The 14,476-nt window shown below is 40.0% G+C and overlaps 1 protein-coding gene across 8 annotated transcripts in view; it reads left to right on the top strand.

The window, feature by feature from the left end:
* Positions 1 to 14,476, top strand: part of agrn (agrin) — a 186,360-nt gene that overhangs the window by 109,225 nt on the left and 62,659 nt on the right. For all 8 annotated transcript variants that reach the window (XM_077609141.1, XM_077609116.1, XM_077609107.1 and 5 more), the window contains 4 exons: positions 4,335 to 4,532; positions 5,552 to 5,752; positions 11,855 to 11,997; positions 12,265 to 12,370. In XM_077609141.1, coding sequence (XP_077465267.1) covers positions 4,335 to 4,532; positions 5,552 to 5,752; positions 11,855 to 11,997; positions 12,265 to 12,370 — 648 coding nt within the window. The remainder of the gene's footprint in view (positions 1 to 4,334; positions 4,533 to 5,551; positions 5,753 to 11,854; positions 11,998 to 12,264; positions 12,371 to 14,476) is intronic.

Here is a 14,476-nt window from a genome sequence, read left to right as displayed (position 1 = left end):
CTTATAAGTCGGGAGTGTGCCTTCTATATGGATCAATATTGGTTCATCATTGTATGAAATTCCCTTTGGCACAGCTCCATCTACTTAATGTATAACACAACCCCTAACCACTACTATTGTTAGTAATACTACAGCTCCATCTAGTCGATGTATAACACAATCCCCTACTACTACAACTACCACCACCACCACCACCACTACTACTACTCCGTTGTATAATCTGGTGCGCTTTATATTTATGAAACAAATTTCAAGATAGGGCATTCTTTGAAGGTGCGCCTTATAATTCGGAAAATACAGGAACTCCTAAACTAATAACAAAGCTTGCTTCAAAAAGCATGATTGCTACAGAATACTTGCTTACACATGGATAGGAATGATTTCCTGCAAGTCTGCTGTCAGATCACGTTAAACAGTTTCACCTTTAGGTACAGGAGGAGATCAATCGCAAATGAAACCACCGAGTTAACTCACTTAGGTCAAACTCTTAGCTTTCAGCCCTTCTGGAGACGAAATTCTTTCTCTGACCTTTAAGTGTCGTGTTGCACTTTAATCCCAATCAAAGACAACACAGCGCACTTGTGTGTAATTGGCTACATGAGTCACTTGGCATTATCTGGCTGTGTCGGCGCATCAGCTAATCATTAGCACATGAGGGACAATGGTGCTTCAAGTAGAACAAATATCTACAGATCAACTTGCAGACACACAGTCCCAAGAAGAGATTTACAGCTTGTTAAAGCCACTCAGTGAATACTCTCGATGCCATCTTGGCAGGCCAATTATCCCACAGGCTCCATTGGTGATTTAGTATTTTTCTTCCTTTTATTTTGTCTTCTCTCATCTCTCGCACACAAAAGCAAAGGACGGCAGTTGTCCCTGTCCACCTCTTCTTACCTCACTCACTCACGGCGTTTAAAATGATGGATTTTTAGCTGCATATTTTGAAAACAATGTCTTCTGGAAAAAGGCAGCAGAAAGCCAACAAGCACGATCAATACCGCGCAATTATTCTCACTTTCCAGGTGTGACATGGAATTTGCCTTACGTTTGGAGCCATTTTGTGCGATTGTTAGCTATGCCGCTTGTTTTTGCAACATGAGAGGTTTGATGTTTTCCCTGCACTGAGTAGATAACAGAAGGATTATGTTGGCAAGGTCTAACATGGAATACTCCATCTATGCCTGCCTGTGTGGAGCATCACTATTTTCTTGATGGCTCTTTATGAAGTGAAACTCATGTATATATGGTATCATGGCAACACCAACAGGAAATGTAACAAGCACCGCTGATGGGCTGACAGGTTGACACCCGTGGTGCCACAGAACGGGTAGATGACACGTGTCTGCAATAATGAATGATTGTCTATTTGACCAAGCAAAGGATGAGTGTAAAATCCATCCCGGTGGATGGTTGGAGCTTTGCTTTTTGGCAGTTTAGCCGTAAAAAATGCCAAACTATCGGTTTGCCAGGAATTAGCCATCTGCAGAAAGATGGCCGTGATCATGTTAGTTATTTTTGGGCTGTTTGCACAGCTTCATTCAGCACAATCACATGTGATCTCTGTAATCTCTGCTAATTATCACAGTCTATTTCCTCTACCGATGGTGTTTATGAGGCGTAAAGGGAGAAGAGAAATCAAATATACAGTGGAATCTTGATTCATAACTGGATAACTTACCGTGGTGCGTGTTCTAATTTTCAGTTTAAGAACTATATGGGCATGCCCGCAAAAGGTGCACATGTTCTTTTTTCACTGCACTTAAACAATACTTGGCTCCACGCACTATGCGCCGACAGGATGGTTCTAAAGAAATTGCAAACTCTAATAGCGCTGACATAATTTTGATGGGTGAATTCAGCCAAATGTCTTTTTTTCTTCCTTTAACCTAGAAGGTTTTAAGAAGCATTTATTTAACATGTAGTTTTTAAAATTCTTTTTTATGTCAAGCAGTTGATGCCGCTGGCAACTAATTGGGGTGCAAGAATCTCTTAAAATATTGATCTAGATCACTTATTATCGTTGATTCATCAGCTACTATTCGAGTCTAGAGATGTTCCTCAATCAGGTGAATAACGTTTTATGTAGCCCCTCTGTGCATGCATGTGTATTTTTTATGCATTTGTCTGTGTGTTCCAGTTAGACATCAATATGATTGTGTTTACGTTCCCCAGGGCTGTAAAAATACAAAAAATAAAAAATGTTGGTTATCTGTATAACTCAGGTGCAACCTCATAGCAATATGAGTGACATTCGTTATTACTCTCAAGATTTCAACTTTGCAATCCTACCCACCTCCTTAAATCTGTTTCCCTCTGGCATTTTTAGTGGTGGGTGACCTCATCACCTTGTCTCGGTGGGCTGGGACAGGCGTGCTTGGTTATTAAACGCCTCAGCTGGATATAACAGTCACCTCAGGAACAGGGTTATTCATGTGGCTTTCATCAGACAGATAAAGCTGAGATGCCTGAATTATGGGCAAATAGGAATAATAGCGACCTATACCATAACATATACTCCACATCTGGTTTTTAGAAATTAGTCATAGTAAAATGTGGTGCATTAGTTACAATAACATTACAAGCAATTAGTTGGAGGGAGAGAAAAAAAATGAGGAGCGATAAAGAATTACAGGTATGTTTTGGTGAGACAATTAATAAGGTATGATTCAAGAGTGATGTCCCAATTTGATACTCAAATGGTATCGGTGTTGGTGCCTGATACAATTTTTTTAAAGTATCGGACAGTATCAGATTTGGTCACAAGATTAGACCCGATCCAGTACTTGTAGGTGTTTTCAGTACCATCATGCTTTTAGGCTGCTGTAAATCAAACCACTATGCAAATGTCTGCATCCCTTTAGAAGCTAATACAGTAACAGATAATCGTGTAATATTTAACCAAGGCATTTATTGAGTTTATTACAAAGTCACCCAATGTTACCCTTTACTGGTTACATTATAAATTGCATTATTTTTACTGGTCTAAGAAAAGAGGCATCTGATCGGTATCAGCAAAACTATCTTGAGAAAATCGGATTGCATCGCAAGTCAAACAGTCAGTATCGGGACATCCTTAAAAATAAGGTCAGAAATATTATGGCGCTGTGTTTTTACATAGGCCAAATACTAACATTGTTCTGGACTATATGATGAACAATTAAACATATTTTGTTAGCAGTAGCAGAGATCTTATTGAGAAAAAAAAACAGGCTTTTAAAGGGTCCTTGTATTCTTTTCAACAAATGACTTAATTCCCTGGTGTATCCAAGGCCACGTTATTTCTTTGCACCCTGCTGAAAGCTAAAACCCTTTGCCACCAAAGCGACAAAAAGGAATTAATTGGAGAGGGATAACTAACATCTGAGGTTTTCAGTTGAGACCCGTGGACCTTGATGAACTCTAGAGGGTGTTAAAGGATATGAGCATTGTGGGAACACCTGTGTTTAATGCACCATGAAAATTACAGATGCTATCGTGAGTTCTTTATTTCGCATCATTAAACTTAGCCTTATTGTTTGTTGCAGTTATATTAGGAAGGCAATAAAAAAATTATATGATATATCTGCATATGGATATTAGGCAGAGGCAATGTGAATCAAATTTTTTTTGGGGGGGGGATGCAATGTACTTAGAATACTTTTATTGCAAGTCTCCAGTAGTTGTAGAGGCTAAAAATTGTGCATGCATGCATGCCCTCTACTGTCTAAACTGTAATTTCTCAAATCAATTAATCATCACTGATACAAATAATCAAAACTGGGGTTCCAAGGATCAAGCGATACTGGGCCATGCCAGATAGCTACAAAGTTTCAAAATAATCACGTCACAAATGATGGAGGAATAGGACTTCAAAGTTATTGTCCACAAGAAGAACAATAACTCCAACTTGAGTGGTGCCTTGAAAAGCCTTCAGCCTGTAAAAATATAGAAACATTCAATTCTGTAGAGAAGAAAATATGGAATGAGGTAAAAAAAAAAAAACTATGACTGACCAGATGGGTCTGTTTTCAAGGTGTGTTTTCATATCTCACTGTCAAAATATAGGAGGCTTTCAAAACCATCTCAATGAAGAATGACAGCCGTTAGCCCACAAAATTCTCCAAATATGAGAATTTGTTTCAGGCTGTATATTTTTCTCTCCCAGTGAAAGCAACGTGAAAAACAAAAGTGATTTAAACACAAAAACTATGGAATATAGATTTGGAAATGAGCTACCTCAATGCTAACATTTAATGTCAAATGCCGTAGACAGGTAATGTAAATTAGCATAGTTTTTCATCACTTTAAAGGTAAGAAGCAACGCACTGAATCTGATGTTATTTTTTCTGTAGATGAGTCCTGTGGCAACTGCTCTTTTGGGGCTATCTGCGATGCCCAGAGTGGACAGTGTGTTTGCGCAACAGAGTGTGTGGAGTCCCACCAGCCCGTATGCGGGAGTGATGGCACGACATACAACAGCGAATGCGAACTGCATGTTCGGGCCTGCAAAAAACAGGTGGACCTTCGAGTGGTCAGCCAGGGAGAGTGCAGTAAGTAGTGCATGCCTTTTGCTCACTCTTCAAAAACAGAATACTCTATGTATGAATACTTTGAAAAATATGATGCCATGATTAAAGGAATAACATAGAGTTTCTCATTATTGATAAATTATTAATTAAGACCAATATAAAAAAACAACCATCTATCTAATGGATGCATTTTATTTGCAGAAAATATTTGTTCAATATGATGAATGATTGAATTCAAACAAAACAAAGTAGAAAACAACCTTAGAACAATGTGGACAAACACTCCAAATTTGATACTGTACAAGTTAGATTTCTCTGGTTATTAAAGAAATTAGGTAAAATGTCAAAAATGCCTTGAAATGTGCACTAAAAAGTGTCTTCCTTGGCCTATTATGGGATTATCCATTTCCTCCAGGTACTCCGGTTTCCTCCCACATCCCAAAAACATGCATAGTAGGCTGATTGGATGCTCCAAATTGCCACTAGGTATGCGTGTGAGTGTGCATGGTTGTCCGTCTTCTTGTGCCCTGCGATCGGCTGGCCACCGATTCAGGGTGTCCCCTGCCTCTGGCCCGAAGTCAGCTGGGATAGGCTCCATCACCCTCTGCGACCCTAATGAGGATAAAGCGGTACAGAAAATGAGATGAGAGATGAGATCCAACTCATACACAGCTAGCATGTTTACTTCATCTAAAATGGTTCTGTTAATGTGATGCCTGATAAAGATCTCCATACCATTCTTGTTTACTATCTCAATATGTTTTACTAATGCGGCCCTCAAGCAAATGTACCAATTTTTTCTTCATTATTCCTAGCGGCCCAACACCATCCCCAGTTGAGACTATTCTACTATAACGCTGCAAATTCCCCTATATATTTTTCTGCGTCCTCTACCTTTGATAATGCCAATGGAGCACGTCTATAGTTTTATAAAATTATTATTTATTTTTTCAAATAATGTCATCACAAAGAACCATAAAGCAAATCTTCACTTTTATTCTCTGGCACAATACAAAGCTATTCTCGTCTGTGTTATTCAGAAACCTGTGGCAACATTGTGTGCACCTGGGGCGCCCGCTGTGTACAAACTAAATGCGAGTGCCCACCATGCTCGGGTGAAGGGTTCTCTCCGGTGTGCGGAAGTGACGGGACCACTTACGAAAACGAGTGTGAACTCCGTCTGTCCTCGTGCGTGCAGAAGAAGAGAATTGACGTGGCGAATTCCGGCAGATGTGATGAAGGTAGGAAATGGTCTTTGAAATTGTGTAATTATGTTATCTAACTGCCCGTTAAAGGTGTGTAATCATCTTAATAAGCTGACCTGACATATAGTATTCAGTCATCTGTGCCGCTTTTTTTTGGCTAATGGGCCGCATGCCACCCGCCGCATGTTAATGAATAGGCGTAAAAAGAATGAACTGGAACTGCATGTCCATAAATAGAACCCAATCATGGCCAATATGAGAGAATTCTGTCTGATTAAAGGTCGATTAGTTGGTCCTTTTCGGTCTTTCAATTTTTTATATTTTCTAGTGTGTTTATGCGTTCAATTAAATCAATGAATTAATCATATTAATTAATTATTTTATCAAGCTGTGCTTGTTATTCATTAAAAATGAATCCAAATTCAGTGGCTAGCTCAAGTAACACTATTTGTTATTTTCTTGGATGTTTTGGAAAGTTAAAGTCATATACAGAATGATTACGTATAGATTCAAATATTTCAAGCCTTTGACCTAATTGATAAAGAACACCCAGATTTCAATAGTGTATAAACTTAAATTTTGCAAACTCCGTGTCACACCCCAAGCGGCTAATTTAATCCCTGTACAGATTTTCTGAGTCTTTAAATGTTTCTCAATCTGGGTCAGTATACTTGAGTAAACCCTTCAATGTGTCAGAATCCAGAAGAGAGAGTCATCAACTCTTTTCATTCAGAAGGTAAGGCACAAAATCTCATTGCCAAAGCAGCTAGTGTTTCTAAAGTGCTGCATCCAAGCGTATTGACAGATTGAGTGGAAAGAAAAAGTGTTCTAGATAAAGGCGTGAACAACAAAAACAACAGCCTAGAGAGAGAGTTGTCAAATTTCACAAGGATTGGACTGAGGTTGGAATCGGTGCATCGAAAGCCACCACACTCTGCACAGTACTAGACATTGACTAAAAATGAATTCTTCACGCAAAGCCCCCCTTTTTTAACAACAAATAATGTATCTTACCAAGGCTAAGAAGGAAAATAACTAAAGTTTTGCTCAATGCTACAATTCCTCTTATCAAACTTGTGTAAATGTTGCCTTTAATGTGGAAATGAAGGTCAGAAGGGTGAATAGAAAAGCACATAATCCATGCTGTCAGAGTTTTCTGAAGTTCACAGTCAATGCAGTCATCTTCCAGGAAATTCCAGAGCACTTCACACTTCTGTCTGTTGACAAGCTGAGGTGCTGACTTTAATTTTTAATTGGAATTGGCATTTTCCCACAGTACCCAAAGGTCATCCTAATGACCAAGTTGTTACTTTCGTGGATTGACTAGCAAACTGGTGTCACCAGAATCATACAGACAATCTTTGGGCTGAAGTCAAAAGGAGAGTGACGCACAGACCCAACAATGGAATGCAATAACCTGATGGCCGCTATCAAAAGAACCTGGGGGTTCCATTATATCTACGCGGAGCCCCGGTTTTATCAAGCCCAGGCCCTGTGACTTCGATGCAATCTTTCATGCAAATGGAGACAACCTAGTATGGAGTGCCTGGAAATTAACTTTTTTTTTAATAACCACCCTTGCATGTGTGCTGAACGCAATGACGTTCTAGGTAGATCGTAATAATTATCACACTACCAGTCACTTCGTATTGAGTATTTACTGCATTGGCAAAATTGTCTCGACATCATAATTACTGCACTAATACTCGTAGTCACTTAATATAGTTGGTCTACTCTCAGCATCAGCTATCCTTGTTCGAGACCTCTCCTGCCTTTAGGATATCCTTGCATTGCTAAATGGAATGAAGTGGTCCGTCTTAAATTGTTCCTTTTAATATACTGCTTTGTTGTTTATAATGCTAGAGTGGCTCAAACTACCAGAGGAAAATTCCAAACATGGCCAATAAAGATTATTCACATTCAGATTTTTGATTGGTCAAATTTTACATTGGCTTATGTGATATTCTTATTTTTTGATACACTAGATTTTAGGCTTTTGTTATCTGTAAGCCATAATCATCAAAAAACTATAAAAGCTTGTAATATTTGATTATATATTCAAACTGTATATATAAAAAAAGTTTCATTTTCTAAAATGAGAATTATTTAAGATAAAAATAACATATTCTACTTTTTTTCTTCCTGTAGCAGATGGCTGTAGTAATAAACATTTGCTTGTGATTTATTTAAGAAGCCCTTCTATTCAGTTAGTTTTTCCCACTGCATTTTCCAGAGTTCTTAAAGCTTTGGCCCAGTAAATCGTTCTAGTGTAGCGTTGTATTTTCAATCAATTAGATCTAATTCAGTGAGCAAATCATATCTGGATCAGAGCTGACAGAGCCGGGCGGCAATATCACATTCCCTTCTTCAAGCGTGAACTCTGCGGGGAGCGAGAAGCTGTCCTCTGGCTGTCATGCAGATGGTGGCACGCCATTCCCCTCGTGGCTTGTGGGTGATCACAGCGAGCAGACAACGTGTGAAGGGGAGCAGATTACACCTGCCAGCAGGAGGGTTGGGTGGTAACTGTAGAGAAGAAAAGGGAGCAGGTGGAGGAGGATCCAAAGGCAGGAGATGATTCCACTTCCATTTCTACAGCTTGCTAGAGGTGTTTCTTTTCTTTATGTTCCCCCCCCCCCCCCCCCACACCATTCCTTCATTCCCTTTGTCTACTACATTGGCCTGGGGCCCGTGAAGCGACTCATGATGTCAAAAGCCTCTTGTGGCAGATTTAACATCATTTCATTGACTGGGAGACTGACCTTTTCTATATGTAGAGCATGAAGGAATGCACAAGTGTATACCCGCGCCACACACTGGCATTCATCTCTCGCTCCATCTACAATGTCTGGTTGCGGCCCCTGTTTCAGGCAGAGGGACCTTCGCACCCCTCGGGGGCTGCCACACTAGCCCGTGCCGCCTGGTGGCTTAGTTTTTCTATTTCATTCTACGTTCAGTTCACACCAACCCTGAGCATCCCCCACTTTCCATCATTTTTTCATTTTCATTCAAGAGCTTACCCGATAGATTATTTTCCACTTTTTTTGTGTTCTCTCACTATCACTATGTTCCTTTTCTCTCACGCCAGTCTCTCTCCATTTTGCACTTTTCTCTGTCAAAAAATTGGCCCCTTGGGAAGAAAAATGGTACAAGCAGCTCATACATTGGCTGTGATTGATACTCTGATTCTCTGCAGGAAGAAGAACGGCGCCTACCTTTTTTGTTTGGCCTTTCAAATGTGTCTCTAAGCAGTGCAGTATCATTCTTACCTATCGTAATCATTCTTTAGATCTTCCTTACTCACTCAGTCACTCGTTCACTTGGTGAAGTCAGGCATACACTATGCTAATTTAAATTTGGTACAAGCCTGGTTTCCACCCACTTGAAACTGGGTCAGTTACAAGTCTTGTGAGGCGTCATCAGTCGGCTGTGGTGTGGAGTGGGAAATAGGGAATGGTTGGCAGCTGAAAACCAACAGACGACAGATGAATTGACAGCACAGATTCACAAAGTTAAGAAAAGCACATTGCTGTTGGCAGAGGTCTATTAAGCATTCAGAGTCCATATAAACATCTTTGCTGCGATCGGTTTTGACAGTCATCGACACTTTTTCGCAAAAACTTTTTGACGCGTTGAAATGTGTTACCTGGTCTGTCTAGCGAGTGGGAGCACTGCAAATGTTGACTTGGACTTTCTGGTTTTTGGATGGGTGATCATTTCCTTGGCATTCATTCAATAAAAAACAAAACCTCACTCTGCAAGACCAAAAAAAATCTGTTGTTCTACAATGTTACCCACTTTTATATTTGAACTCAAGATTAAGACTAAAAGGAGGTACTTAAAAACCTTCACTATAGTCTTGGTTAAAAGAACCAAGTATTACATGCAGTAAGTACAAAATAGGCCTTGTTTTAATTCTGCCTTAATTTAGTATTAATGAAAAATGACAGCATCCCCTCTGTCCACCTAACAGGCGAACTTATCACCTCTTTAATTTCACACTCGGTTTGGCTTGACTTGCCGTCTTTTTACTACTCGGCAAAAGTGGCACGTGACAGCAGTGCTTAAATTGCAGTATGGGATAACCCTTATTAAGTGAGTGGGTATGTAATAAACTAGAAATAGCATGTCCTTCAATCGTGTGCAAGCTTGGGAGATGCAGTTGTCGCAAAAATGCCAACGGATTAAATTAACTGAAGACTAAAAAGCCATTCATAATATCGTCTTATTAAAAAAATTCTGCTCAAATATCAAGCCTTATTAGACTGAATAGCGGACAATATGTGAGAATATGTGGAAGACCGCAGTTGGTACACAATTGAAGAGTTTTGCATACTATTTTAAAATTTTCAAAGTAGAGTGCAAGTTCTTACCTAACCATAGTTATACAAAATGTAAAGTACCCATACACATTATTCTGTCGTCGTGCTTTTTAATATTCAATCAGAATAAAATTTGTTGTGCTTCAACAAGCAAATAAACATCTTTGCATGTCAGCTCAGAAAAGTTAATCTCAGTCTAAACAACACAACACTGAATAACCTGGCTATTGTGGTCACCCAGACATTGGGGAACTCGCATTGTCCTCCTTTATTTTCTCGTCTATCGCTTATTAGACAAAAATATAACCCCCCTCTCCACCACCTCCACCACCACTGCCTATTTTGTATGTTATTTATTTCATCTCCATATCGTCAACATTGCATTTCAATAGAGCTCCTATGGTTAAGAAAAATGAAGGTTTTCGATTATATTGAGTAATAGTGGCTTGGCAGGCAACGCAAAGCGCTTATGTAGTCATCTTTGCCAGTCATGTATTAATTGAAAGGTTCTCCAGATGCATGGTAGGCACATCAGAGAGCAAAAGCTAATTAGGACTCCCCGTTCGCTTTTCACTTTTCTATATTCCATTCCAGTGTCTTATCTCTTCTATTTATTTGTCTCAGAGAAGGAGACTGGGGCGGAATACCAATTGGCTTCGTCTGCATTTCTCTTTCATTGTGCTCTGCTGAGCTAGCGTACACTGGCACGGGCACAAGTGGCCAACCCTTGAATGCCTTTGCTGCAATTCCATTCTCTTTCTGCTCAGTTGACTTGCTATAGAATATCCCCAAAACTTGAGAATGTTACAAATGAGTTTTTTTTTTACAAGAACTGCCGAGTGAAAGGTCGTCAAAACAAAAAGCATTGGACTTTTGTGCAGACTATTACAGTTCCTCACCACATTTTTTTCCGTTTTTCAGCATTTCAAGCTTTTAGTTGCAAGTTTTCCCTTTTATTTTTTTGAATAATGAATACGGTTTCTATGAACTTTCGGTTACCCTGAGGGGTGCTTTTCTCGCATAAGCTCTGACATTCCCTCCATCTTTTTCCAAACGGACTCCTTTCATTCCCTGCCTTCACATGCATTCACCTAATCTCCCTCAGGAGTTTTACTTGAGGTTTGTTGTTTCTCCCCCAAACGAGTCCCGAAATAATCCTGCAGCTTCTCTTTCTTCCCTCTTCATTGCCGTTTTTAAGACTCGGATTTATCTCTGTGTGCTAAAGTTTATACAGCAGCTACAACAGCAGTTTTGTGATCCACCAGTCGCGGTCATGGTCTGAATTATGGGGCGTTGTTCAACATATGGGCAACCTGAGCACCTTGTTGACTTATTGAAGTGAACCAATAAAATTTCTTCCAAGGTCAATGTAAAGAAGCTGCCGGGACAACTTTCCGAAAGGTCTCGGGAGACTCAATAGGAAATGAAAAACTCAAATGAATTCAATGTTACATTGTTGCATATCTCAAAGCAGGCAGCCATAGAGCATGGCTTGGCACCATTTTTATTCTGCACAGTTGGATAGCGAGCTTATAAATCTGTACTCTCTGAACTCGAACACCAATAGTGGCGGGGGGACCCAATTTATTTCAACTTCCTTTTCCCATTGGAAAAGCACTTGTAAAGTTAATCTGCTTTGAATTTAGGCTGTGATATAACTTTAAACAACTGTGATGGTAATTCCTTAAAAGATCCTCTCTTTTGAAAGTAGTAATACAATAACAAATGTTGAGGTTTCCCTAAGTACCCACTCTTTCCCAAGTTGTAGCTGATGAAAATTCTAATTCACTCTTAAAATGAACTCTATACCTTTTGACAGACTGTGGCTCCGGAGGATCCGGATCTGGGGCAGAGAGTTGCGAACAAGACCGCTGTCGCTTGTTTGGAGGCTCATTGGACGAAGATGCCGAAGAAGACCGGTGCATTTGCGACTTTACATGCCACACTGTGCCTCACGCCGAGGTAATGATCCTTTATTTACTGCAATATAAAATAAATATGGAAATCTCAGTCACATTTGGAAATCAGTCTAAACAGGGCAAAAAACATCATTACCAATTCATCAGATTGTTAACCAATGGTGGCTATGTAGTGTAGCTCATTTATATTTTTAATGCTTCAACAATTCGAAGAATGTACTTTTGATAATCATGTTTTTTTTTCGTCCTGTAACAGACAAGAAATTAATTTGTGATTCAAAATGTTGACTCCACCATTTTTTATGTGTAGGTTTGCGGCTCGGACGGGAAAACCTACAACAATGAGTGTGAGCTGAAGAAGGCTAGATGTGAGAAACAAGAGCAGTTGACAGTTCAGCACCTGGGATCATGTGCAGGTCTGTTTACCTCCTCAATACATCACCAACCTCCATTGTCATGACATCTCACATTGCTCGTTCTCTCATGTCATCCATCCATTGATGGGGGAGGATTTGTAAAAAGAGTGCAGAACTCTAGCTTGTAAAATGTTCGAAATTTGAATAACTTCCATGAGAATGTACAGATTTTTTCTCTATTGCTTGACGTTACCAGATAAATCTAAATTGCTCTTTAACTTCAACTAAAGTTTTAGCCCTGTAACACAACTGGCAATTATTTCCTACTCTTAATAATTTCTCAATTTTTTAACTCATGTTATACCACACGACTCTTTCTATATAAGTTTATTAAAGAGGTGAGAGATAATCTCATCTTATTTTCTCAACCGCTTTATCCTCATTAGTGTCAGGGGGGTGCTGGAGCCTATATCAGCTGTCTCCGGGCCAAGGACGGGAGACACCCTGAATCAGGAGACAGACAACCATGCACACTCACTCATACCTAGGGGTAATTTAGAGTGTCCAATCAGCCTACCATGCATGTTTTTGGAATGTGTGAGGAAACCAGAGTACCCGGAGGAGACCGATGCAGGCCCGGGGAGAGCATGCAAACTCCAGACAGGTGGGACGTGACCTGGATTTGAACCCAGGACCCCAGAGCTGTGAGGCTGACGCGCTAACCACTCACGTTACCTGTGAGGGATAATGGAAATATAACAATTTCCCAAGCTACAGTAGATAGTCTCCCTACTGTACTTACTGCCATCCTATGTTAGTTGAATACCAGTGTTGCAAAGACATTCAAACTTCCAACCCTCTCTTGGTCTTTAACTAAATTCGTGAGTTAGATCAGTCTGTTAGGTCGTTAAAATGTGTGGGTCGTGGTATTCCTCCTAAAATGAAAGTGCAACATTTAGCTTGTGACTGGAAGCAGAGCAAAAGCCACTTATAAGAAATTTCATTAGATCATTTCGGCATGTTTGATTCCCCATGGGAATAAAAGACTGAAATGGAATGAGAGGGAAAATTGCTGGTGTTTCGCACCCATCCCTTGAGATTGTTCTGCTTCCTAAGCTGGCCTCTTTGGGCTCTGACTGTCACGCCTTTCTTCCATCCATGGATAATCAATCCCTTTTCCAAAGAGCATTCAATGGGAACAGGGGCGTCGGGTTCTCCTCTCCCACTTTCCAGTGGTATAAAACTTGGATGTTGGAGAATTACACTGCCCTTCGCATTAGCTGTTGGGAAAAACTTCATTTGACCTCAACTCTTAAAGAAGCCTCAAAACATGAAAGTCTATCCGTTTTTCCAAGGAGCTCCATTTTACCCGTATTTCAATTCAACCCCATAACTTGCAAATCCGGATGGAAGGAAAACAGAGTAAAAATGTAAATACAGTATAACAGTGTATACAGTCACCCGGTCCTGTAAAACTCAACAATTACAATATAAGATTTCATTACTGAACTAAAGTGAAAACTGTTGAATATATAAAGTGGGGGAAAAAAGATAGGGACAAGGTCAACAGTCTTCATGTTCTGAGAAATTCATTTGTTTTCAACTATTAACCTTTTTTTGTGGAATACTTGATGTGGTTCACACTTATCTCCGGTGGAGATATGTGGAGTTTCAGACCCCTGGTCTAAATACTCACAACAAGCCAGCAAAAACAATTCAGCAGATTTAGGGTGGCACAGGCCAAGTTCAATTGGGCCAGACGGTGGAAGCTCAAAGAGTAAAAAAGCCTTGAAGGACATTAAGAACAAATGAACTTAAAAGTTCTCCTGCAACCTAATAGGCTCAGTAGAGATAGCTGAATGGAGCGGAGGGAAGGAGCAAGTGAAATGAACTGTGACCACTGCCCATCCCTGGAGCTTAAATGCACTGGAAAAAGAGCAAGCCCAGTCATCACCATTAAGTCGAGGCTTATATTCACGCCAGTAACCGGGGTGATTTATGACCCCGATATCTTCAGCCTCCCAACTGCAAATGAACAACCAAGAAAAAGAGATTGAAAGGGAGAAAAGAAGGAGAGATCTCTCCTTTCTGTCTGTACCCCTTTATTTTGCTCTTAAAAACCTGGCGTGAAATATTGGATGAATATTTTGATTGATATCTTTGCCT

The sequence above is a fragment of the Stigmatopora argus genome, chromosome 1 (assembly GCF_051989625.1).
Source record: "Stigmatopora argus isolate UIUO_Sarg chromosome 1, RoL_Sarg_1.0, whole genome shotgun sequence".
Lineage (NCBI taxonomy): Eukaryota > Metazoa > Chordata > Actinopteri > Syngnathiformes > Syngnathidae > Stigmatopora > Stigmatopora argus.
This window is presented reverse-complemented; position numbering and strand designations above follow the sequence as displayed.